A 26750-nucleotide genomic window follows, 5' to 3' on the forward strand; every position below is an offset into this window, starting at 1 on the left:
CTGCTCCCCCTCAAAAGACCACTTGCAGTTTTATACTTCTATGACGTCTATAAGATTAATAGTGTTCTAGGATTTCATAAAGTTTATATTTGTTAGCAGTTCAGCTCTAGGTTTGCTGATGTTATTGCGTATAGTGCTCAGTAGTGTTTTTCTAATACTTTCCGATTATGGTCTATATTTATCTCTAGCTGTTACATATACATTGGAGGCATTTCTTCCACTTAAACAAATCGATTGTTGCAATTATGGCTGATGAGCATGACTCTGAAATACAAGTAATGCAAAAAAATCCCAAACCCTTTAATGCAAATTTTTACAGTGCAGTAGCGTGGTTTCCCTGTCTGTGACCAGCCTTGACTCTAATCCAGCAAAGCATTTCTGTGTATGCACATCATCTTTGATTTTCATTTCAAGCTACTTGCAGTTAAAGTTAATTCATGCATATATTGTGTCCATTGTTGATATCGTACAGCTGTAAGCAAAGTAGTATTAGTTTTCTGGTGCAAAAAGTTGTTAATTTTGCTCAGAGAATTTAACTGATTTTTACAAGCTGTCCAGCAGCTATGTTAAGGTATTCTGCTCAGAATTATAAAGCAGGAATAAATAGCGAAGATGGAATATTAACTCGTATTCTTTTGCATTATAGCTAGTTGTGTCCCATCAACATGTTCTGGAAGTTTGATTTGAACACAACATCACATGTGGACAAGCTGCTGGATAAAGAAGATGTGACACTTCACGAGCTGATGGATGAAGATGACATCTTACAGGAGTGTAAGGCTCAGAACCGCAAGCTGCTGGACTTCCTTTGCCAGCAGCACTGCATGGAGGAGCTGGTCAACCTCATCACGCATGAGCCCCCTGTGGATATGGATGAGAAGGTCCGCTTCAAGTAGGTATTAGTTTTCTGTCCTATATGAATAAAACTGAATGAGAGACCTTGATGTTGGAAAAACACTGGTGCAAGATGGGTGTAACCTTTTCAGTTCTGGGAGAAGAGCTTTTGAGTACTATAAAATATTTCACAGCATTTTGTTAATTGTAGTGAATTTTCAGAAGTTTCTTTGTTTTAATGGTTTAACACTGAGTTTGTCAAAAAACCAAATCTCTTGCTGTTTGTTCAAAACTTCGCAAGTGAAATAATTGGTATCTCAAAAGTACCTTTAGTATGTTTTTATCAAAATGGCAAGCAAAGAGCATTCTGCTCCAAGTTAGAAATTTCTGAACTTGATTGGTTTTCAGTAGTCAAGCCCACAAAAGAAAGTGAGCTGTACAGTGAATAAAAGATATAATATTTTCAATGTGCTGCATATGCAAAACCTGTGGATTTCAGTGATCATATAGTTAGGGAGAGGGCCTAACTCTGTAAAGAGCCTATTTCTTATGTTGGTGAACTCGTCGGATGTGTTTGGTTCTCACAGCAGGTTGTGTTGATACATTTTTCATTAAATGTATACTTGAAAATATTTACATTTTGGATTTGGGAAGTTTGTTTTTCTTAAGTTTATGTAAAAACAAGAGGCTTCTCTTTGTATAAATAAATAAATAGAAACAGACAAGTTTGTCACTGTGGGAATGGTTTGGTGCTGGTTATTGCTGCTGTTGCTTGAAATCCACAGAAGAAGTTGATTTATTTTTTAGGTTTATTACTAGGTGAGATAGTGGATCAGCTCTGTTAGGTGACACTTTCATGGTGAGTGAATGCCATGAATTATGTTATATAGAATATTATATGGCTGCATTTGTAAGGCTTCTGCTGTGAAAGGTGAATTACTAGAAGGAACCAGAAGTGTTAGCTTTATCCTCTTGTCCTACAGATGCAAATTTTGTACAGATACTCTTAAACCAGGGATGTGGTGCACAACAGCCTTCCGACTTTTTGCATTTCCTGTATCAGATTCACGTGTTACAGCAGAATAACTGGCTTTTCATGGGCCGGCTGGCTCTGTGCTTCCTGCAGCCCTTTGTTCATATTGTTTGCACAGCTAATCAGAGATGAACTCAAACCCAGAAGGTCTGATTGAAGAGATGGGTGATGCTTTCCCTTGTGCTAAGAGTTAACGAGCAGAGGAAATGCTGAACAACATTAAACTTGCAGTCCTTTGCTGGAATCTGGGTGTACGTTGTTCAGGAGAGAGTGAGGAATTCCAGAACCATGCCAGTACTAGTTCATACATTGCCCACGTCACTGCAGAATACTACTTCAGTTAACCAGACTGTATTTTTAAGTCCTGTTCTTTTGAGATATTTTTTTTTTTGGTGGCTGCTATCAGAAGGTGGTTCATGTCTCTGATCCTGTATGCTGAAGGGTGGAAGTGAAAACCTTTTCCTATTGCAAACCAAACAGATTAAGGGAAGGTGGGGACAAACACAGATAACTGAAGAAGAAAACCCTTAATGCAAACCAGAATGAAGAGGGAAGCTCAGTAGGAGAGCGTTTACTCCCAGGCATCCTTGAATTTCTGGGCAGGATTATATGCCTTTTCATCAGCTTTTGAAGGTAGCATATGATTAGGCAGCTCGAGGCCCTGGGTTGATTGAGGACAACACATGGACAAAAGTAGACAGTGGTGGGGAGAGGCCAACTTCCAGTGTTGCTGTCCCCCTATGCTGGCAAGGTAAAAGAAAATCTTGTGTTGGCAAGGCTTTAAGTTAGCAGTCTTGTTCACCAATCTCTTCATCAGATGATGGCATTGTATCTTCTTCCTCTTCCAAGGGCAGCCCATAAGGTGCTTGCTTGAAAAGCCAGTTTAGTGTGGTGGGAAGTGTGGTTCTGCACTATGGACAGATAAGAGAGTCTTTGATGGCAACAAGAACTGCATAGTGACCTGCTTGCCAGGATAAGCAGAGCTGATCCTTATGAAGTTGGTTGTTTTGGAAATACTACCAGTACCATAGATAGACTGGGCAGAGAAGCGTTTTCAAAGTGTGGTGAGGCACTGGAGAGGGAAAGAGGGTTTCAGCTTATTAGAAACTGGGGACACTTTTGGAATAAATAAAGGCTAAGCAGGAAGAATGGGCTCTGTCTAAATCTAAATGGAATCCAATTTTTGGCTCTTAAGAAAAGATTATGAAAGTTTCTAAACTGGAATGGGGAGAAACTTTATAGGTTCGGAAGGACGTGCAGCTCAGAATGATGTGTGCTGTGGAAATGGAATCATCAAAATGCTTTATTTTTGAAATGTCACTAGGATGGAAGTTTATAAAGTTCAGAAGGGAAACTGCAAAGAGGAAAACTCAACAGTGAATCCCCATCTGAGCTTAGCATGTGAAACTAAGCAACCAGATGAAGACCTGTGGCAACCAAAGAAGTGTATAAACTGTTTGAAATGTAATGTCTATTTCTAATGAATTTGTTGACATACTGGGGTGTCTCATAAACCTGTTGAGAACATGCAGTAATGAGAGTACAGCTTGTAGGAAAGGCAGAGTAGATTCTGCTGGTGTAAGAGTGGGCTTTAGGGGATAGAGGGCTGGGTGTCGAGTGAGGTAAGTTAGCGTGGAAGCCTTACGGGCTGGGATACTGTGCCTAAATAGAAAGGGTGGTTATATCTGACAGTGTGAAACTTGGAGACCGTAAAGGCTGCAAGAGCAGAACGTGCTTTAACAATGAGAGGGTTCATTTATCCCCCTGTTGACAGGATATGTATCACAGGGAGGCACGGTGCATGATTTTTTAGGAATTGTGAATGCCTTTTGCATGGAGCAATGAGCCAGAAAAAGGAGAAATAAATCTTCATATACCCTTGTGGGCTCTAAGAAATGTAACTGTTGTAAAATCACTTTGTAATAGTAACCATAGTGTACTCAGATTTAATGTCCTCATAGGAACAAAAAAGACGTAAACAGCATTGTCATGGGCTTGGGGTTTGTTTTTCTAACTCTTAGGAGTGGAGCTACATAAATATGAGGAGGCTAGTTAGGAAGTAAATGATACTGTGTAAGGGTAAAAAGCTCGCAGCTGGCCTGGAAACATCTTGGTGGCTCATGGTAAATGCAGAGCTTATATTTCAAAGATGTAAAAAAAAAAAAATCCTAATGTAGAAAACTGAGTTGGTTAAAAACAAATAACTCACTGAAGCTAAAAGTGCATCCTCACGAAAAGGAAGCTGTATCCAGATATGGAAAAGGGTATAGTGGTAAGAATCCGTGAGACTGCATGAAGGGGTTTTTGGGAAGCAGTTCACTAAAGGCAAAACCACTACTACTCTAAACCTAAAAATAAGGAAGCCTTTCTGAGAATGTGTGGGGCAGATGGGTGATTCAATGTAAAGGAACATAGGACCACAGCAGAAAATAAAACTACATTGTCTGTGTGCATGCTCATTTCAGAGACTTCTTGGGAGATTCCCAAGTGGTATCTTCCTTTACAAGGGAATAGTCTTGAGGAACTGTCTTAAATTGGAGCATCTGTGAAACAGAATCAGTAGAATATTTTTTAGGAGTGGCTGGTATTCACCTTAGTGATTTGAAGGAATTAAAATAGGGAATTTCTGACCTGGTCAACCTTTAAACAGTTGTCCATTAATGGCAAATAGGGCACCAGTTCTTAAGAAGGGCCTCTGAGCCCATAAATCTGGCTTCTGCATTGTGCACATGGAAGAATTTATGGTATAGCATTATGATTCATAGACACCTTTCTAAATGCAGGCACTCAGCCATCACACAGTACTGCTTTTGTTCAGGAGCTGAGTTTGATGGAGTCAGTGAAACACATGGATTATGGTGATATGTGGCATAAGCACAGTCCAAAAAGATAAGGTCCCTTATCAAAGACTGTTGAAAACAAGCTGTCATGGGATAACAGAGAAGGGTTCTGTCATCAATTAGTAACTCCTTAAAGAAAAACACAGATGAGGGAAAAAGGCTACTTCCAGCTTTCTGGTTTTGCACTGCTGATCCTTGTGCCGTTTGATATATTCATGCATGAAATAAGAGGGGAGAAGAATTCTAAACATCAAAAGTTGATAATGTAAAATTAGTTAAAGGTAGTCTTAACTTAGTTAAAAGGTATAAAAGTTTCATGATATTATATGACCAAGCAGTAATAAAGCAAATGCAGTCAGTGCTGATTGTGCCATGATTAATGGCCCAAATTACATGTGCACTTTGATGGGCTTCAAATTAGCTTTCACATCTCAGAGAAAGCTTTGGAGTCCTCCTGGGTAGTATGCTGGATATATTCGATAAACGGTGAATGCAAGTGTGTATTCATGACCCAGGGCACAAGGCTCTACATGAAGCAATTCAGTGTATGTACTGGAGAAGTTATTGTTGTCCTGTAGCACGTGTCTTCACCCTTTATATGCTACCAGAGCAAGAAGTATTTTCCTTGTTAAGAACCAAATGGAACTGTGATGAGTAAAGTAAGGCTTTAAATTGAGAAGGTTGAGGTATGGAATTTCTTCCAAAATAAAAATTCTTACTCAGTGAACTTAAGAAAACCGAACCAATAACAGTTATTAGGGTAAAGATGGGCACAGAGTGATGCACTTGAAAGCACAATAACTGAAAGGGAGCTCCAGTTGAACTGTGAATTGAAAAGAGCAGAGGGCCAGCACAGCACCCCGCCAGTTAAGCCATGTGTACAGCACTGGGATGGAAGTCACATATGCACAGCTCCTGGGTACAGCTAATGCAAACCCATGGGAAGAACAGGCAAGCGGTCAGTCAGCTGAAGAGCAAGCTGCAGGTCTCCTCACAGAATAGGTGCAAATGTCAAGAATGGCCATGTGGGATCAGATGAAAAGGTCTTCCTTTTCTGGTACCTGGTCCCTGACAATGGTCCTAGCAATGCTTTTATACAGTGGCGTGCTCGAATGTGCTGTACTTGAAATATGAGCATATCGTCAAGTCACACAATGACACAGTGGTTTTCCTGTCTGTTCCTTTTCTGTGATTTCCAGCGATCCATGTGTGTGTTTTGTCACTCCAAGAACGGAGCTGATATTTCTAAAGACCTACAATGATTCTACAATTTCTTCCCTGATAGGTGGTCACCCGCTTAGGAAACGTTGCCAGGTATATGAAACATGCTGTGTCTGGGAAGGTGGGAGATCAAAGCTCAGAGCACAGGGTCCCGTTTTGAGTTTGGAAGGTGCTGTTAAGATTTGTTCCTGACTTTCTGTTAATGAGGGTCAGAGCAGAAATTTTAAGTAATTTTGACTAAGAACAAAAAAAAACAGATAAATGCTCAATCTGGGCTCTGTTACACACTCCCATGTCTTACTGCAAAGGTGGTAAAGGTGTGAGAGGCACCCAGTCATTTCCACAGCTCTTTTCTGTGTGTTTTTTTTTTCCTTTGAGATTGAGGCTAGGGAAAAAAAAAAATCTATGCATTGAAAGATTGTTTCAGCTTCACTGTTCTGCAAAAGTGAAGGTATTCCCTTTGTGTTGTAGGAACAGTGGTATTATCGCAGGAGTGTTTTATATTGATCTAGGAGTTGGCTTGTGTCTAAAGTTACGAAAAGTGGTAGATCTTGCATAATTTTTAAAAGTGGGAAATTTGTTCTGTGTGTGTCTTGTGGAATGGCACAGTTTTTATTTAGAAAGTGAATGTACTGATTAAAGAATGAAAGTGCATTTGCAGCAAGAGTATTCTGTAGTTTTTTTAATGTTACTAATTTAGTTGGCTGCTACTAAAATACATAATAAAGTTTCTTTTTGTTTTTGTGGAAGGAAAAAGAAAACTGGCTCTGCTTACAGAGAGAAAGTGCTCAAACTTTAAAGGACCAGTTTTATTTTTAATCTGTATCACTTGATTATAAATGAAAACTGCTTTAGGAAACACGGATAAGAACCAGCACTCAGTGGGAAGTTTGGTGTTCAGAATTGCTGCTTTGTGCTTAGTACCGCTGAACCACTTGAGCACACCCTGTCAGACTCTTTAAACAATTAGTGGGGTAAGAGTAAGTCATGGTTTAAAAATAAATTCCAGCTGCCTTTTGACTCCAGAATCATATATATCATTGAAACTGTGAAAATAGCGTTAAAGTTAGTGCTGGGTTGAATTTCGCAGCACTAATGAACTGCTGTTTCTGATTACAGTAACCTCTCTGTGATGGTGAGTAGGTCTTTTTTGAAGGAATTCTCTGAAGCCCTTTTTATAGATGAACAGTAGGTAGAAGATGAAATTAAGACCCTAATCTAACAATGAAATGCTGAAATGAGTTGTTTTTTGTTTTTTAAATAAAAATAGCTGGATGAATTTTGATGTTGTGGCGTGTGTGCAAGACAGCCTCCCATCCCCTGCTTAATCCCTTCATTGCATGAGTAATGGAGAGACTGAATCAGTGAAATGTTTGCAAGACAGTGGCATGTAGCTGTACCCTACAGCTGGCTTTTAATGTTGAAATTCAACACTAAGAAACTTTGGTCTTCTAGCAAAACTCCTCAAAAAGCATGGTGGTTTTTTTTTTTTATTGACTTTAGATTATTGCTTTGTATGTGTGCACTTTGATATTCAAGACTTTGTCTAATTATCAATGTAATATTAATTATAAACACATTGGTATCTTTTCTGATCATACCTGTGACCTGGAAGAGTAAGAAACAATGTCAGGAAAAAAAAAATTCATTAGCTGTCAAACATAACTTCATATTTTAAGTGAGCAAAATTCTCTAAAGCAGGCACAGTAATGTTTTCTGAAGAACAAGTTAATTTTATAGAGGATAAGAGACGTTACTGAAAAAATGAAACTCAAAAGGTTGGCTATGAATTGCTCACTTGTATATAGTGTATGCTCATTTGTTAGGAGTTTTGTGTTAGATCTAATGTTCTGTCTCTAAATTCTAGGCCTTGATTTAAAAACAAACAAATTAATTTTTAATTTGACTCCAGTAGTGGAAAGAATAATTTCTCAGAAACATCACAGAAACCTGCTAAAATATGCATTCTTCAAATCAACCTCAAATTTTTGGCTTGATGTTAGTTGTGCAAATGCATTATTGTTAAAAGATTTAAAGAGATTTTAAGTGTATTGAAACTGATTAAACATCACTTTTAAAAATCAGAACTAGCTACAATTGGAAGGCAGTTGAGATGCATAATTCAGCGTCCAAAAAAACCACGCGATGTGTTCAGGAAATAGTGTTTCCTTAAAACGTGTCATTAATGTAGATGACCCCTGTTCCTCGTGTGTTCATTCCTCGCCCCTCCAGCAGCGGCAATCCTCCTACTGTTTATAACTTTAATAAGGGAAGATTTTCTTGAGAGTTTTCATTTCACCTTTAGTTGCTCTGGTTCTGTCCTTCCAGATATCCAAACACAGCCTGCGAACTGCTGACCTCAGATGTGCCACAGATCAATGACAAGCTAGGAGGGGATGAAACTCTGCTGAATATCCTCTATGACTTCTTGGATCATGAGCCTCCTTTGAACCCTTTGCTTGCCAGTTTCTTCAGTAAGACTATTGGGAATCTCATTGCAAGAAAAACAGAACAGGTAGTGGTTAGATTTGTCCTGATACATAAGCACCAATTAATTTGCTAACATTGTTTGTGTTTTGTGGCAGTATCATTGCTATCCTTGTGATCTCATTGTATTCTTAGAGTTGAAAAATAATTTGTTATACTCTTTATGGTTAGAGTAAAAATGTAGTATCTGAAAAGTTCTTTGGATTTCTCAGGTGAGGGAGTTGTTGGCTTGTATAGACACCTTTGCATAGTTTTGGTTTCAGATCTACAGTAACTGGGATATTCCTGTGCCATAGCTAAAGCTTTTTTTTCTGTTCTAAAGGCATGTTTGATGCACCCTTTGATCATGGCACAGAATCATCTCGTTGCGTAAACAATGCCTCAGTCTCATGCCTGTAAATGGGGTGCGGGAAACATGAGCTGAGCAGTGTTTTAGGAATACGTGCATTCCAATTCAAAATTGATTTTTTAAATGAAGGCTCTCAAGAGAGCCTTAGTGGAATGGAAAATTCTCCAGCTTCACCAGCTTCTTGACGCTCCTATTTCTGTGGGCTTGGGTTTCTTTGTGTCATAGAGGAAAGAAAAAAATAGTTTAAAAGATTTGATTTAGTATTTTCTTAAAATGAGAATGTTATTCTCTTCTTTTGCTCTCTGGAGCGTTTCTCAACCTCGTAGCCATTTTGCATCAAGATTGGTTGTTTGAGACAAGAAGGTGAAGTACAGGAAGTTCAGTGTGCCTTGTCTGTATGTTGTACTAGCAACTGATGATGACACTTTTATTTTTAGGTGATTGCATTTTTAAGGAAAAAAGACAAATTTATTAGCCTGGTGCTAAAGCATATAGATACATCAGCAATGATGGACCTCCTGCTTCGTCTAATCAGCTGTGTGGAGCCCGCAACTCTACGACAGGAAGTACTGAATGTGAGAATCTACTGCATTTTTTTTCTTTACAGGATTGGGAATAAGGGGGTTTGTTTGTTTGTGTCTTAAAGGAATAGAATTCTTTGTCATTTATTATGAGAGCAGATCCACTCTTCTGAAAAATATTTTTCTTAGTACTAGAGTCTGCACGTTGGTTACTTTGGGTACTTCAGCCTGTTTGTGGCTTGCATGGCAGAAGAAGCTTGCTTCAGTCCCTGGCAGTAAGGGATTTTCTACTCATTTTTCCATGTAGCAACCATTATTTACTCTAGCTGTTTTTGCTGTAGAGCTTTGACAAAGGAAATTTGTAATCTTTCCCAGTGTTCAGGATTTTAGACTGATCTTTTGGGACAGTAATTTGTTTTAATTCCTTGCCATGTTCAAGGGTGTATGTGATTGTTGTAGATGATATCTTGTGCCTCCTCCTTCCCATTCCTCTTTAATATGAGGCCTTATAAAATATCTTACTGAGATGCTTAGTTGCTTTACAGGTAGTACAAGTTTTTCTCCCTTCGCAGCCCAGTCTGGGTGAGGCTGTCTCATCCCCTCTTTAATGGGCAGATGTGCAGGACTGGAGGAAAATAAATCCTACTTTTAACTCTCTCTCAGTAAACTAGAAGAGCACTGTGCCATATGGAAAACTGTACTTGAGTCACTGAAGCCCACACCAGCATTTAGATGTTTGGCAAGCTTTGCTGCCTAAGTCTTCTCTGTCCAGAGAATTGACCACACCATAGCTTAGCAGGTAAATGTTCTTCGCAGTAACTCATGATAGATGATTGCCCTTGCTCAATTCCTCCTCTCAGCCTTACGGTACATCATGCAGTACACATGATGTTACAGAGAAGGAAAAAAATAAAGGCACAAATCAGTCCTTACAGACTTGTATGGGCATTCATCTGTGAAAGGAAGATTTCAGTTTTTGACAGGAAAGTCAGCAATTCAATTGGTTAGACATCAGATAGTAATACCAAGAAAGGAGGTGGGAAGTAAAAAAAGCCTTCAAGAGATGGACTGACATAGGATGATGGTGATGGGGGATTCACAGCAAGAGAAAGCAGCTTTGCAGAATAGGTTCAACCAGTTTCCAGCTCATGATGGCCTCATGCCCTGAGGGGTGAGGGCAGGGATTGCTCCCCTTTGTTCAGCACTGGCAAGACCTGTCAGGGTCATAGAATTGTTTGGCTTCGAAGCAACCTTAAAGATCACCTATTTCCAACCCCCTGCCGTGGGCAGGGACACCTTCCACTAGACCAGGTTGCTCCAAGCCCCATCCAACCTGCCCTTGGATGCTTCCAGGGATGGGGCAGCCACAGCTTCTCTGGGCAACCTGTGCCAGCGTCTCACCACCCTCACAGTAAAGAATTTTTTCCTTAGATCTAATCTAAACCTGCCCTCTTTCAGCTTGAAGCCATTCCCCCTTGTCCTATCACTACAGGCCCTTGTAAGAAGTCCCTCTGCAGCTTTCCTGTCAGCCCCTTTAGGTACTGGAAGGCCGCTCTAAGGTCTCCCCGGAGCCTTCTCTTCTCCAGGCTGAACAGCCCCACCTCTTTCCGGAGGCCTAATACTACATCGGGCTCTCCAGGTTATGTTCCAGCTACTTTCCAGTACAATGTGGATGTCATCTGAACAACAAAATGCCTTCTGCATTGTGTTTGTGTGACTTAGCAGAAGCTGATAACTTTACTGTCTAAGTAAAGTTTGAGAAGAACTATTTTTCACTGGAAAGCGCTGCTGTCAAGGGTACATCACTTAGGGGTGTGAAAAGATCTCTTTTCCACTTGACATTACTATGCTGGCAGAATCCTTCTGTGAACTTCATTTGGTTCATTATAAGGTTCTTGATGTTAATGGGAGGGTAGTGTTTTACAGTGTCAGATTATGAAGATGATACCTTAAGTGTTAAGTTAAAATTCTGTTCTGCATAGCAAGTCCCACAGCACCTCTCCTTAGAGTTCTGAAGTCCACATTGTTGCTTTGACTCGTTAAATCAGACACTACCTGATAACTGCAAGAGTCTAATTCCTGGCCTTTGATGGCTTGGATGTGATAGCTGGATGGTGCTGGTGGCTCTGTTCTCTGCTTTTTTTTTCTACTGAATGGACCTTCTAAAGTGTGTGATTAAGCTTCCTTGTATACCCCTTGCTCAGATGATGTTAGCCACGGTGGACGTTCTCACTGTCCTAGTGCATTTGACTCCCAGTGCCGAGTGAAGCTGGGGCAGCAATTCCATGAGTGCTGTAAGTTGGCATTGCCACAGAAGGAGGCATTCCTGCTTTCACCTTACTGCTTGTTTTGCCCATCCAGCTCCTCTTGAATCATTGCCAGCTGAAGTTGTTCATGTGGTTGTAAGGTGACATGGACTAGGGAATTGATCCAACTGAAAACACCTCTCCTTTTATTTGTGTATTTTGCCAGGATTGTTTTTGGCCAGCTCAGTTCCTTGATTTGGTTTGGTGGTTTAATTTATTATTTTTTTTTTTGCATAGACTTGTGCAATGATAAGGGAGGAGAAAGGAGCAGAAGATAAGTGGATGAGTATGAGCAGAAAGAAGGTGGCAGTGCCATTTTGTACGTTCTTTAACCTGTTTGCAGAACAACAGTTCATGGTGGTTTTCCTCTTTCTCTTCCTTGATCTGTAATTGAGGGCATACAGTTAACACAAAAATAGGATAATGCTTTATCCATTTCCTTCTCTTCATGCATGACAGAGGAATGCTTTGTTCATGTAGCTCAGATTTTGTTGTTTTGGAGAGCTGTGCCATCAGGAAAAAACCTTGCTAGCACAGGCTGTTCATACTTCTGTCCCAAGTTAGACAGAAGCACCACTGTACAAGGGAGCCTCTAGATTCAGTAGCCCATAGGTTGGTGTGATGTAAGTGAAATAATGTGTTTTCTGCATTGCATCTTTACAGCCCTGTCTCCTCTCTGTTTCTGGACTCTCACAACTGAAAATACTAAAAGAATCTTAATCAGAAACCTCTAAGGAGGTCCTTCCAGCAGGCTTGTCTTTCAGGCAGCTGCATTTTGATATCCTTGGACAAATATGACATTGTGCAGATGGATGACAGTGTATTCTCTTAGTTCGATGTCATTTGATCCTGAAATGTCTCTGTGAATTTGTGAAAGGAATAATATTGTCTTTAAATAATTTACTTGTGCAACGAGAAAGTTCACATGTGGGTTGCTTCTTGAAGCATTTTTAATATCAGGACAGATAAGTGGCATCAAAGAAATCTGTCCTCTGCCTGCATGTTATTAGTATAAAATCTTACCTAAAAAAATGCTGAGAGCCATGACCACTGTGAGAAGACTTCATGTCTGATTTTGCTGGCATGTAGTAGGTATTAATGTGAATATCTCTTCTGCACTTCATCTTTTCATGCTTGTCTTAGTGACAAAAGGTACAGCTTCTGTTGTATAATCTTAATGGAGGAGAATTAGGCTGGCTTCCTTATTCTGGACTGGAGGAGAGAACCTGCTGTGGCTCAGCTGTAGCACAGTGAGTCACTGGGATCTCACCACAAAACCCCACCTTGGGGTTGCAGAGTGGGTTACACCATTCCACACGCCTGACACAGTTTCCTTGGTAATTGGGAGAATGTGATCCCTGTTACTCTGAAGACAAATTCTGCTTGTCCTGGCTGGATCCATGTCTTCTCCCTGCATGTGAAGAGTGCGCAGGCATGGACCGTGGCTTCTGCAGAAACCCCTCGCAAGCTTAATACCTCTGTAGGTGAACTGATCTTCCAGTTTTCACCACTTGTAGCCAGGGTATCATGTACCCTTTTTGTCAGGGTCTTAACATGGATACTGTTCATAGCACAGAAAAAAGACCTACTGCACATTGTCCTGCTTTTTTTCTGTTGCTTTCACAGTTAAAAACCTGCAAGAATAAAAAGGGTATATTCTTCATGCTGTTTTTACCCTAAAGAAACAGTAGCTCCCAGGGCTTGGTTAGACTAACACCTGTATCTTTCTCTTGTAAAAAAATTGTCCTACTGCAAGATCGGTCCTCAGCTGAGGAAAGATTAGTATCAATACTTCAGTGAAGTGACTGTTGATGTTGTGGTCCTTGAAAGATTAGACAACTTGGTCTGTTGATGGCTGCAGAATCCCTTGGTTGACTACAGTCTTAAATAGTAAAGCACAAACTTTCTTTCACTGTGGCCAATTAGGAACATCCAAGCCAGAGTCAAACTGTTACTAGGTATATTTTCAGCAGGTTTTAGAAGACTTAAGTTGGAATACCTAATATAACAGACTTTCTTAAGCATTGACTTCGCAAGACCTCGAAGACTCATTCATAGCATAGCGCAGGTTGGAAGGTCCCTGAGAAGGTCCAGTTGCCTCTGCAGAGCAGGTCCCATTAAGTAGATTGCTCAAGGCCTTATCCAGGTTTTTCAGTATCTCCAGAACTGAAGACCTGTCTGGGCCCTCTTCCAGTGTTTGATCACTCTCAAGTGGAGATTTTTTTCCTAACACCCGATTGGAGTTTCCCTTGTTGCACCTTGTGCCTCCCGTCACAGCATCTCCCGAGAGCAGCCTGGCTCCATCATTTCTCCCCACCCCACTTTGCAGTCAGAGACCACAATAGCGTCTCCCCTTCACCTTCTCCCCAGGCTGAGCAAAACCCATTCTCGGTCTTTTGTCTGGCCTCATGTGCTCCAGGCCGCCATGGGACCTGTGTGCTATGGCAATGTCTGTCCTGTGCTGGTGAGCCCCAGCGTGATCCAATATCTTGATGGGTCTTGCTGGTGCTGAATGAGGGGGAGCAGTCTCTGCTTTCATACTGCTGGCTGCCCTCAGGCTGTCAGGGGCATGGCGCTGACTCCTGGTGTGACAGGTCCACTAAGGACCCTCTTGGCCTTTTCTGCAAGCTGTTTCTGGGTCATTGACTCCCATCTCATCATTCCATCCCCTGTGTAGGATTTTGCTTTTTTGAACTTCTGAGGTTCTTCCCAGGCCATTTCCCAGAGTCACAGAATGGTTGGTGTTGGAGAGTGCCTCTGGAGATCACCTAGTCCAGCCCCCTGCTAAAGCAGGTTCTCCTGGAGCAGGCTGCACAGAGTTGTGTCCAGGCAGGTTTTGAATGTCCCCAGGGAAGGAGACCCCACAGCCTCTCTGGGCAGCCTGTTCCCATGCTCTTGTCACCCTCACAGTAAAGATATTTTTCCTCATATTCAGGTGGACCTCCCTGTGGTGCAGTTTGTGCCTGTTGCCCCTTGTCGTGTCACTGGGCACCCCTGAAAAGAGCCTGGCCCCGTCCTCTTGGCACTCGTCCTTAAGATGTTTGTAGACATTGATAAGATCCCCTCTCAGTCTTCTCTTCCCCAAGTGAAACATGCCTAGCTCTCTCAGGCTTTCCTCAGAAGGGAGATGCTTCAGTCCCCTCCTCATCTTGGTAGCCTCTGCTGGCCGCTCTCTAGATGTTCCCTGTATCAGTTTCTCCACCTTGTCTAGGTTCCTCCCCTCCTGCATATTAGCTGCGCTCCCTCGCAATGTGGTAGTCAAGTAGGTGTGGGAGAAGGTCTGCGTGGTTGAGCAGGACACTGCTGCCTGAGCTCAGGCATGCGCAGACAGCGCCGATGTGATGGAGCATCCAAGAGAGGCAGTGAGAGGCTGCCCGAGCAGGCAGGGATGTTGCTAGGAAAGCCGAGGCTCAGCCAGTATTGATCCTGTCAAAGGCTGTGATGGGCAGCACAGGGAGTGATCCAGGGCTTCACCTAACAGGGCCTTGTCGTTAACTTGCGTGTGCCCGAGATGCCCCTTGGCAGTGGTATTAGTGTACATGTGGCATCAGGAGGAAAGATTGGTCATCCAAGGGCTGGATGAGCCTTGGCACTCTCCCCACGCACCAGGGGAGTCTGAGCTTCTGGCAAGCAGCATGGTTGTTGAAAGAGTAAATCTGGCTGGTGAGCGGGTTCTTTACTCCCTACCTAAGAGAGTCTCCAGCCATGCTCATCTCCCGCTTCCCCTTCTGTTGGTGAATTGCACGCTCACGTGGCTCTGATGACTCCTTTGAGGAAACCTGTTCCTTCTTGCCTGTTACTGCCAAGCCGTTATACCTTTTCTGTAAGTGCACATTTCCTGGTGGTGAAAGAGCTTTTTCATGTTGCCAGCTTCCAGCCACTCATGACTCGGAGAGTCTCCATCCTCTAATTCCTGTGTAGTCTCTGGCTGTTGGTGGTGAGACACTGGCACAGGCTGCCCAGAGAAGCTGTGGCTGCCCCATCCCTGGAAGTGTTCAAGGCCAGGTTGGACGGGGCTTGGAGCAACCTGGTCTAGTGGAAGGTGTCCCTGCCCCTGGCAGGGGAGTTGGAACTAGATGGTCTTTAAGGGCCCTTCCAACCCAAACTATTCTGTTCCTCCTTCCATGCAAAATTAGGGTCCGGAAACCCTGACTCTTTCCATGGTCTCTACAGAAAAACCCTGTTGAAATTCTTTTCATGTAGTAATATGAACAATAATATATAACAACATAATACTACATTTTCTTTGTACCTCCACCCATAACTCCTGTCACGTGGCAGCACAGTGCTTAGATGAGAGTGCATCTGCTGTGGGTAAGGGACATTATCTCCACCAAGGAAAAGCACAAGGTGCTCCCTGCTGCCTGGGACCTGGTTGACCATGCCCTCCCTCTCTCAGTTCTACATGGGTTGAGGCCTCCCATGTGTCAATGTAGTTGCCTCAGGTGGTGGTGGGGACTGTGCCCTCTTGCATGTCACCACTGTGGTCGTGCTGATTTGCAGTTCCATGCAGCCTCGACCAGCACCTCCATGCCCCCTTCCATGCCTGTGGCCTCATTAACTGCCAGGTCCCAGTTTGCCTGGACCAGTTTGCCATGTCCCACTTGTTCTGCGGTGCCTGAGCATACATGATATAGGTGTTCCCCAGCAGTAAGCAATTGGGCAGAAACCCAGTGCTCCATAATCAGGTGGCAGCAAACAGCAGCCTGGTCTGTTTGCAGACAAATCAATTGTCTCCTGCTTGCTTGCCCTGTGTCTTGCAGTCTTCCTTTTCCTGTAGAATAATTCAAGTTGCACACATATGCAAGTTTTCTGTCCGTAAATTCCTTACAAGTGTGTCATTCATCAGTGAGAGTAAATACACTACTGGGTTGCATGTGGTCAGAATAGTTTTCCTACACTATCACTCCACATTTGGGTGTTGACTGCCATTCCTGACGCTGAGCAGGAAAAACACAAGGAAGCATGTTGATCTCTGTTAGTTTTGCATTTCATGTGTGACTCTTAAGGGAGATGCTGAATGTAACACTGTTGTGCTTCAGTCTAGGTAGGTAAGCCCTGCAAGTGTCACAGCTTTTGTTTGAGGAGTCCATTAAAGAGTATTCCTTTCCTTATGAATGTCTTCAGTCCATCTCTTAAACAGCAGCCTCAAGACAGAGGAATTGTTGCCTTCCAGTTTTACTAGGTGGTGCTTAATTCACCAAAGTTTGGTATTGCTCTTCTAATCTTAACACGTTATTTCAGTTGGGATTTTTTTTGCTTTTGAATTTCATTTTCTGTGTTCCTTAGTTCCCAGGAACAGTAATTCCTTTGCTCAGATGACTGCTCCTGCTTCCCTCCCCAGTACCTCTCTCTGTGGCCATCCAACTCCCCCCGGAGCCCATTCTTATGGCAGTCCAGGCAAAAAGAGCAAACCTTATCATCCTTGCTTACTGTGTGACTCCCAGTTTTCATTAACAAGGCGCATAGGCTCAACTGATTTGGGACTTGAGGGAGGATGCTGATACAGAATAAAGTTGAAACTACGGTGGAGAGCTGGGATTTAAGTTGCTATGCTCTGCAAGGGGAAGTGTATACATTTAATGCAGGGGTGTTTATTAGTTTTCTTCTGGGCTGTGGAAGTTGTAAGGGTAGAAGAAACTTTGGTAGGTAAAAATTCCTCTGCTGATACAGATTGGCAGGTAGGTTCTGCACGAAGCAATAAACAGGCTGAAACACACTGTACCATATCTATGCAGCTTACTATTTGAAGAATGGAAACTTGCAGGTAAAAATGGGTATAAGTGTTTGGGATCTTTTTAATGAAGTTGTGCAGTGTGTTAATACTGTGGGAATACCTGGAGATTGCAGTCGAAATCTGGGCTCGTAATCATGGTGCTGTGCAAACACGGGGTGTAGAATTGATGATGAAAAATGAAAGATGCCAACATAACAGAGGAGAGATGGGTAATTTTATCGTTACAGAGAATGCCAGTAGGCATAATGCATTTGAGAAGCTGTTTTTTAGAAGATACAAGTGAGGAGAACTTCATTGATTTTGATGAAGCCATTTTGGTAAATTGCTAGTTGACAGCTACCTGAGCTGTCATCAGAAGACTTGAGTCTCAGGATTTGAGAGAAGGGTTTCAGTAGTCATATCCAAGCACAGGGAGATGAGAAAAGATGCTTGTAGACTAAATGAGCGAAGAGGTAATGGACAGTTGCTTTGTTAGTGGAATGGAGATGGCAAGATGTATTAAGACACATCAGGGATAAACTCTACTGTGGTGGTCCTCACAAGAAGGTTTAGGAGTTTAATTTTGATGCTGGAAAACTAAAAACCAGTGGAAGAATCTGAAAAGATAGGTTGGTAGAGAGACTGGTGAGGAAGAATATCTTAGGAATCCAGTTTTTTGAACTGGATAAACTGGATATCGGGAAGAAGAAAGTACAGATACTAAATCTGAAAATAGGGTCTTGAATTAAATACTTGGTTTTGCAGCTGTGTGCTGGGTAGATTTTTGGGCAGTGTTAGTTTTTTTGCAATAATAAGATGCACCAGAAAGGAGACTTAAGTCAGACATTTCAGACTTAGTAGGAAAACAGCAGTATTATTTATGCGAAAAGTCACTAAAAATGGTGGTTTGGAATTTTTCTTTTAAGTCACTCATAGTTCATAACTCAACATGGCATTGGAGAGGAGAGGATGAGATCGGTAGGAAGGTTATTAGAGCAAAGCTGGTAACAAGTCAATGTAAGGATTATAGTTGAAGTCATGTGAATAGAAAACATAAAAATCAGCATTCAATGAGAGAAGATAGGCACAGAGCCATCTTAAACAGAAATGGAAGGCAGGAGACTGTTCATTTTCTCCATGACTCATCTGGAGAGTGATGGAAGATTATATCATTGCAGAAACCTCCAAAGTCTGTCTTTTAATTAATGTTTGGTCAGTTATTTCAAAAGCAACTGTGAATGCATTAGTTTGACTGAGTAGTTTGATTTATGTTAGACATCTAGCTGTTTGCCTGGAATGGAAACCGTAGAAATGTAAGTGAAAATGATTGGGTGGAAATGAGAAGTTGAGCTTGCATATGAAGCTGGGAAGGGAAAAACTGGAATGTGTCATTTGCAGATGGTGTACTTGGTTTGCATGCAGTCAGGAAAGGGAGATGAAGTGATAGCTTGTGCTAAGAAAAGGAAGTAGTCTGAATCTGGTGTAGAGCAAGAACGTGAGACACAATAGCATTGTTGTGTCATCTCAAAGTCTGAGAAATTATTTAGTGTAAACAGTAGTAAGGCTGTAAGAATAGGAAATGGTAGGAGAAGAACATGTTGATAATTACACTAATGCTGCTTCAGATGAGAGTGTTCATGACTGATCTGTTCCGTGTTTTCCAAGGGTATTTAGGCTTTTAGTTCCATGGGCAAGGTAGTACATACTGATGCAAATTAAAATGCATCTCTGTCTATGCCTAGGGGAGTTTGTATACTGCCTGTGGCTTTGATTATGAAATAGAAGGAAAGGGCTTTCCCTTCTTGAAAAGCCTGTGTTACACAAGACTTATCAAAGATCCTCTGGTTTTGAATTCTGTGATCTCAAACAGGGATTTTCTTTCCCTCTTCCTTTCCTTCCAGTGGCTTAATGAAGCAAAGATTATTCAGAGACTTGTGGAACTGATCCATTCAAGCCAGGATGAGGACGTGAGTATGACAAGACTAAGTTTTGTCTTTGTGGGTGGTGGGTCTTATAAGTTCCAGAAGACTCTTCTGTCTCTTCGATAATGCCCAGGTGACTTACAGAGAGAGAAGACGAGAGATGATCTGTATGAATAGACATCCTGTCCGTCTTCTGGTTGCTCTATAGCAAAATGTTTTGTTGTACTTTTAGTCTTGACTTACTCTATTACTAATTTCTTAGTTCATTCTGCTGCTGCATCAGTTCATCTCAGTGTCTACAGTCAGTGGTAACTTGGTTTTAAGTAGGAACCTGCTGTTTGAAACAGGCTGTTAAAAAACATCTAAATTAACCAGTTCACTGTAATTTTCAATTCTTTTTAGACCATAAGCAAGGAGGTATTCAGTTGTAAAATCTACAATACACAGTTCTCTGAGCCCATGGAAGAGAAATGCTGAGTATTACAGAGTGCTTTTTCCCCCCTTTTTTTTCTTTCAATAATGTTCACAAAATGTCCAAGCCAGGAGCTCTAGGTCTGGATTTTAGTTTCCTACATTATCATTTCACATTTGGGTGTTGACTGCTGTCCCTGATGCTGAGCAGGAAAAACACAAGGAAGTGTGTTGGTCTCTAGCTGGCCTGCTTTGACTTAAATGGGGATGGTGGCACTTATCCACAGCTTCCTGCAAGTGCCAGCAGCAAAGTGAACTGAATGGCACAGGATTCTTATGGTGTAGTGTTAGTACCAACACTATGATTCCTTTGTCTCATCACAGCAAAAATTACCCCTTCTGGGAGAAAAAGTTGGAAGTAACATGCTGATTTGTATGCCTTCAGCCATGCTATCTTATTGGTGAATGCTTAATTACAGCATAAGATCTTATACGTATAGTGGCTACAGAGAGTCTTTGATTGATAGCCAGAATGAGATGATTAATTTATCAAAATACTACTTTAAAGCCTTTAAATACATAATAAAGAAGTTGTACAGGGTATTATCAAGCTATTTATTTTTCTTCATGCAGGAAACCTCTGTGTAGTGAGAAGTAAGAATGAAATACTTGTATTTGAGATTTGCAAGTTAACACACTTGGTTGGGAAGATGTAAAAAAAGAATCCTCACTTCCTGAAAACTTTTAACTGCATTTAACTATTAAGTTCAGAAAGACCTCCTCTTTGATTTTAAAATCTGTTAATGCTTCTAATAACTCATGTTGTATTTAACAGACAAATAATGTAGAACATGGAGGCACTTGTTTTGAAAAACTACGATTTAGTCAGTTTCTTGCATTCCCAGCTATGTTAAATTGTCTCTGATTGCCAGAATGAGCCAAGTAGAGATGTCAGTACTGAAATGTATTCTCTAACATTGTTTACAGAGGCAATCAAATGCTTCCCAGACCCTGTGTGATATCATAAGATTGAGCAGAGACCAGAGCAATCAGCTCCAGGATATACCTGAGCCTGATCCACTTCTCACAGCACTGGAATCGTAAGTACTTGTCAGAGGACTGTTGATAAACTACTTTCTACTAGAATTGTCACTTGCTGATAGCTCTCTAGAGACACAAACTATGCATGTGAAACCTTTGCTTAACTCTTGACATTTGTGCCGACCGTTTAATACTGCTTTTAAACTGTAGCATCACTTAACTGCCTCTGTGGAGATCTCTGAGTTTTGTAGCTCTGTATGAAGGCAAATCAGGGTTAGCAATCCCCAAAGCTCACAAGCTGATTCGAGATGAGGCAATACTAGTGAATGTGTTAAAACACTCATAGTGAATTTGGAGGAAGGTGAACTGCGGTGGCAATAGTTAAGGGAAATCCCACAAAGACAAATCTTAAAATTCCTGTATGGACGGTGTTCTTGGAGGTTTAAATTGGGTATTGGGAAAAATTTCTGCACCAAAAGGGTGGTGAAGCACTGCAGCAGGCTGCCCAGGGAGGTGGTGGAGTCACCATCCCGTGGGGGTATTTAAAAAATGTGTGGATGTGGCTCTTGGGGGGGGACATGGTTTAGTGGTGGACTTGGCAGTGCTGTGTTGACAGTTTGACTTGATCAAAGGTCTTTTCCAATCCAGATGATTCTGATTCAGTCATACTTGGCTAATCAGTAGCTCTTGTTGCAACTGGTGCAAGTGCTGCACCATATAGACAGGTTTCAGATCATCAAGTTGCTGTTCTTCAAAATGGGGAAGCAAACGCTGTGATAACCGAAAGAATTCATAGTAGCTTGTATGTCACTGTGCACTTTTTGTAAGGGGCATTATCAACTGTCTTCCAACCTTTGCCAAGGTCTGCTTACATACCCTGAGTGTTCTCTGGCATGCTGGTTTGGGCTCCTGAGTCAAGTATCAGTTGTAGACTCCATAATTTATGTGAACCTTGGGTTGCCTGCACTTCTGCAGAGATCAGGTGGTGCTGAGATACAGCCCGACAGCCCTCACCAAAGATTGTCTGCATGCCTGTTACTGAGACTGAATTATTAATCTGCCTGGTTTTATTCTCCAAATCTGGTTGAACCCTGAAAGAAGTAAGCCTGCACACTTTAAATGCCTCCCTAGTCTTCCCTATTTGAATGATACTCAAAATATCATTCCATTTCCTTGTGGTGTTAGGGCTAGATGGTGACAATCTAGATCTCTCTCTGTGTACGGTCCCTGTGGATCTCTGAAATACACTAAAGTTAGTGTCAGCTACTACTTTTGCCTCAAAACACTGTCACCTGTGACCTTCACAAGCTCTAACCACGTCAGAAACATTGTGCAGTGCTTTCATTAGAGATGGCATGGCACAACACAGGTACCTAATTGTTTCTGCACTCTGGTGATAAACTTTGCAGACACAATCTGTAAATAGAGATACTACTGTCTTTTATTAGGCCTGGTAGTTTGGCTGGAAAAAGTGGGAAAGCTGTTCTGGTTTGTGTTTTGTCATGTTTGCGGGTGATCTTGTGTAACTTACTTGAAGGTAGTCACTAAATAATTGCGGGGAGCGGAATCTAGTGATTTCTGTCATTTGGAAACTGTTGGGGTGTGCTGGGCTCTTCTAAAGGTGTAACCTAGTGATAAATGGCACTAGTGTACAGTTGGCAAAAGAAGCATTTGTAGTTTTTCAGGTTTTCTAAGTTACTTTTGGTAGAAGGTATTCCCTTGAAAAAAGGATGCAAAGATGCTTGTGATCCCAGCTAACAGTGCCCAGCACTTCTCAGAACCTTTGATTGTCCAGACAACTTGCAGTGAAACTCAGAAGTTTTTCATTTAAGTTTGGTGGCTGTTTTTTTAAATACAGAGCTAACTTCTTCAGTATTACTGGGGGAATATATTGATGAGAAACTTTCAGAGTATTTTTGTTAGGAGTAATTTCCCAAATAGTGTTAGGTATGAGTTGTGTACCATAAAATGTTGATTTTTTTGTTTACTCTATTCCCTTAGCATTATTTCTTTGTTCTTTGTGATGTAGTTTTGAATTATTTATCTTAGCATGCTTGCCACTTCCTGTATTTGCTTCAAACCTAAAAACATTACTGGAGATTCAGTGTGAGATTGAAACCAAATAAGGTTCTTTTAGGCCTGAAGGTGCCGTTTTGACAGAAAAGAAACAAGAGTTTGCATTGAATAGTGTAGCCTCTGTAGCTAGGGCTTAAAATTCCTCTTTTACATGTTTTTGTTGAGCCAGAGCTTTCTTAACTTATGTGACATTGCTACTGTTTTCTCCTTATTCTGAGCTGTCAGTTCATACATGAGTATTGGGGCTTCTGTTGGTTCAGGAGCAGATGTGTGTGGGTAAAAACAGGACGTGAATCATGCTGCACACGAACACTGGAAAGCCACAGTCCCTGCAGATGTGCAAAAGATCTTCCATGGGCTTGACATGTAACTGCCCCTGCAAGGCAACGCTCTTCCTTAAATACTTCCTTTCCTTTGCTGTGCCTGCAGAAATGAGGCAGATCTGGCCTTTTGTCCCATGGCCTGCCATAATACTGTCTTGTTAAATAGCACAATGCTGGATTGTCAGTGTAGATTGCAACCCTGATTGCAGAGCCTTCAGCATCTTATCAGGTCTGTATTGGTTTTGTAATTGGTGTTAATGTTTGGAGGTTAGCCTGTCTCCAGTTGGGTCATTTCACCTGGGAAGCCCAGGACCTTTAATGAGGCTTGTAGTTCTGTGGAGAACATGGTACTTTCAGACTTTCTGGGTAATTTTAGACTTTGCTGGTAGTTTTCGACTTTCTTGGTAGTTTCAGAGAGGGATGTGGAACCCTGCCGTGTGTGGAGCAGAAGATTGCTGCCTGTGGTCGTCTTTCATGAGAGCCTTTGTGACACTAGTGGTGGGATTTAAGCAAGCTTCCTTGATTACACAAAGCTGCAGTTTGAAGTTTGTCTCACACTTTACTCAGGTGGTCTTTAGTATTCTTCCCCCTCTCTCTTTGCGCTCCCTGTCAGTCACATTCATCTTCCTGGTGTTCTCTGGGTATGCATTTTGCGTGTTTTAAAGCACCACATGTAACTTCCAGGAGATAAATAAAAATGTCTTTGCACTTTGAAAAGACACGTCTAAAAGTCATTATACCACTTCACCATTTAGAAGGAAAAAATACTTTGAGCAAAAGTGATTTTTTGCACAACTTACCTTTCTGCTGAAGGTCACCTATCTCGCTGCTTTTCTTGGCCAATTTTTCTGAGTGTTACTGGTAACCTTTTTTGATCTTTGGGTAACTTTTATTGTTTGTGAATCATGAATTAATGATGAGATAATAGAGCAAGAAGGAGCTGTGAGCAGTTATGGAATAGATACCAAATCTAGATTTTTCAGTAACGGCTGGCTGTATGCAATAAAAGTGAATTTGGTTAATTACAGTAAACTCTTACTTCTTTTTCCTGACTCTGCCTCTTGTGCTTGTGCTGATGGAGTGTATTTAGATGCTACTTATTAAAATAATTTTCTTATGCATTATGCATGTATTTTTACATTTTTACCTCATTTTATTTATACAAATGTAAATGAGACATTTTGAATGTTAGAAAATAGTAAAAATGAGGCTGTGAACTTGAGTAATACTGTTTTTAGCTGGACATGTGACTTAGCCAGTCAAGAAGGGCACTTGCTGAGTACTGGATTTTGGAGAGCTGTCATTAACATCTGCAGAATTAGCATGGGAAAGGGTCTGAATGCAGAGGTGGAAGCAGTCAAGTAACTGTAGATGAGTAACAGTGCCAGCCCGAACAGAGAGAAAAGTGGGCTGTTACCTTTGTGCTAATTATTCTTCAATTCTAAGGCCATTTCAGAGTAATTTGTAATGCTGGAAAGGACCAGTATCATTATTCATTCTGACTCAGCAGTCTTCAAGACTTTGCTTGGTGATCCCTCCACCTGGCCCCAAATCTGTCAGTATTTAGAAGGCATCTTATCTTGGTTTAAGGGCTCGGAGATGGTGAATTGATTAAAATATTTCAAGGGGATAATAGTGAAGACTACTGAAAAGGTGCATATGATTTACAGTTTGCATTTGTTGGTCTCTGTTTCCAGGTCCTGGATCTTACAATGCCACTGGCAGACTGTAAGGGTCAACTTCTACTTCTTGTTGTCTCTGTCTTCTGGATTGTGATGGATAATTTTAGACTGTCCGCTGATAGCTTCATATTGTCTTTAGTAAATTAAATTGAGTTTACACTTGGGTTGTCTTCCAGTTTATAACTTAGATGTATATCCTATTGATAAAGGAGAATGACAATTGGTTTGGAGTCCAGTTATAATTGGGTCTTGTCTTAGTGACAAGTAAGCAAGTTCAGAAACCTGGTGTAGAGCCATTCTTGTCCTATGAGACTTCAGAGGGGTTGTATTTATTCTTTCTCAAAGAAGACTTGCAGCCTTTTTCTTCAGAAGACCCAGAAGTGGATATTTTGTGATTAAAGCAACTGCCAAATTACTTCTAATTTGTATGCTGCTAATGTGTGTGTGTTGATCAACAGGCAGGAATGTGTGGAGCAGCTCCTGAAGAATATGTTTGATGGAGAACAGACTGAAAATTGCATAGTGAATGGAACACAAGTTCTTCTAACGTTGCTGGAAACAAGGCGCTCTGGGTAAGTTAGCACTTACTTCTCTAGCAAGAACAATTTTAGGAATTCCAATCTAGTATTACTTAAGCAAAAAAGGAGATCTTTTTTTTTGGCCTAGTGTGATGTGCTGTCTAGAAACAAGTGCAACAAAAGCTGTTTGGTTTCTTTGATGCAGTAGCTGTACCTCATGGCAGTTGTACCAGTTGGCAACTGGGCCTTTTTGTGGGCTCTTCAGTTTTCTTGCATGTGTGTAGCAGTCTTGTCTGTAACATCAGAGATCTTAAAGCAGAATGTGTGCAGAGTAGGGGAGGGAATGGTCTGTCATGCATAAACTGTGTGATGATGTGTGTATATATATGGTTGTATAGTTTTGGTTTTTTTTAAATTATATCACCCTTTTATTTCTTACGGAGATGGAGGAGAGAAAAGGCAAAAGAGTTCTGGGAAGGGAGACATTGAAAATCTCTTTTTTTATAAAGGAGAAAAAAAGAGTGAAGGAAATAATGGAGGGTTAGGAAAGATGAAAGAGAAAGACAGATGGCGGCACTGGGCAAACAAGTTGCTAGTCAGAAAGTCATATGCGGAGTTAAAACTGAAAAGTTTAAATACTAATTCTACCATGTCTTGTGCCCAGGATCTCTGAAGGTTTGTGAGTTGGAGGCTTAGGTGTTCCTATCTACCCCATTCCCTGCCTTGCTGGAATTACATCTCTTGACTGAAATGAAAGCATTTCTTTTATTTCAATGTGAGACTCTGCTGTTGGAAAGGGCTAGTAATAGTTGTTGTAATTTACTGCTTGCTGATAAAGAGGTATGGTTATGAGCACAGCTGCCTGCCTGCTCAGGGTTTTCATTGGTTAGTGTATTTATATACATCTTTTTCAACACTTGTGGAAGGTTTACAGTTTTTAACGAATGTTTATAGTAACTCTTGCTTATGTAATTTACTTTTCAAATGTTTGGGAAGTTTTAAAAATGATGAAGCACTTCAGTAATTCGTCTCTCAGCTCTGCAGACAGCTTATTGTCTGTCTTCCCACTCATCTCATTCACAGTTTTGATTGTGTGACTAGCATATCATAAATGATACATTAATATAAATGTAGTTATGTAAATATATTCAGTAGCCAGAAATTACTATTTTTCATATTCATAGTTATTTTTCAAGAGAAAATGACCAACATGGACAGTGTGACTGGAGACCATTTTAAGATTTTGTCAAATCTTAACTGTTGTGCATTTCTTCTTTACAGAGTGGAAGGACTGATGGACTCATACACTCAGGGATTTGAAAGGTCTTACACTGTCAATAGCAGCATCTTACATGGTATTGAACCGAGGCTAAAGGATTTCCACCAGCTGCTGCTCAGCCCTCCCAAGGTAGGGCATCCCAGCATCTCTCAGGAGCAAATGGCTCCTGAAGTGTGTTTCAAGGTTTCCCT

The 26750-nt window shown here is 41.2% G+C and overlaps 1 protein-coding gene across 2 annotated transcripts in view; it reads left to right on the forward strand.

Annotated features, from left to right (window-relative positions):
* PPP6R2 (protein phosphatase 6 regulatory subunit 2) overlaps nt 1-26750 on the forward strand; it is a 106124-nt gene that overhangs the window by 47046 nt on the left and 32328 nt on the right. For both annotated transcript variants that reach the window (XM_080392793.1, XM_080392792.1), the window contains 7 exons: nt 647-892; nt 8257-8443; nt 9202-9339; nt 19209-19274; nt 20628-20740; nt 25221-25334; nt 26562-26688. In XM_080392793.1, the coding sequence (XP_080248919.1) occupies nt 666-892; nt 8257-8443; nt 9202-9339; nt 19209-19274; nt 20628-20740; nt 25221-25334; nt 26562-26688 (972 nt within the window). In that variant the 5' untranslated portion in view covers nt 647-665. The remainder of the gene's footprint in view (nt 1-646; nt 893-8256; nt 8444-9201; nt 9340-19208; nt 19275-20627; nt 20741-25220; nt 25335-26561; nt 26689-26750) is intronic.

The sequence above is a fragment of the Falco punctatus genome (genome assembly GCF_963210335.1).
Source record: "Falco punctatus genome assembly, chromosome: 6".
Taxonomy (NCBI): Eukaryota; Metazoa; Chordata; class Aves; order Falconiformes; family Falconidae; genus Falco; species Falco punctatus.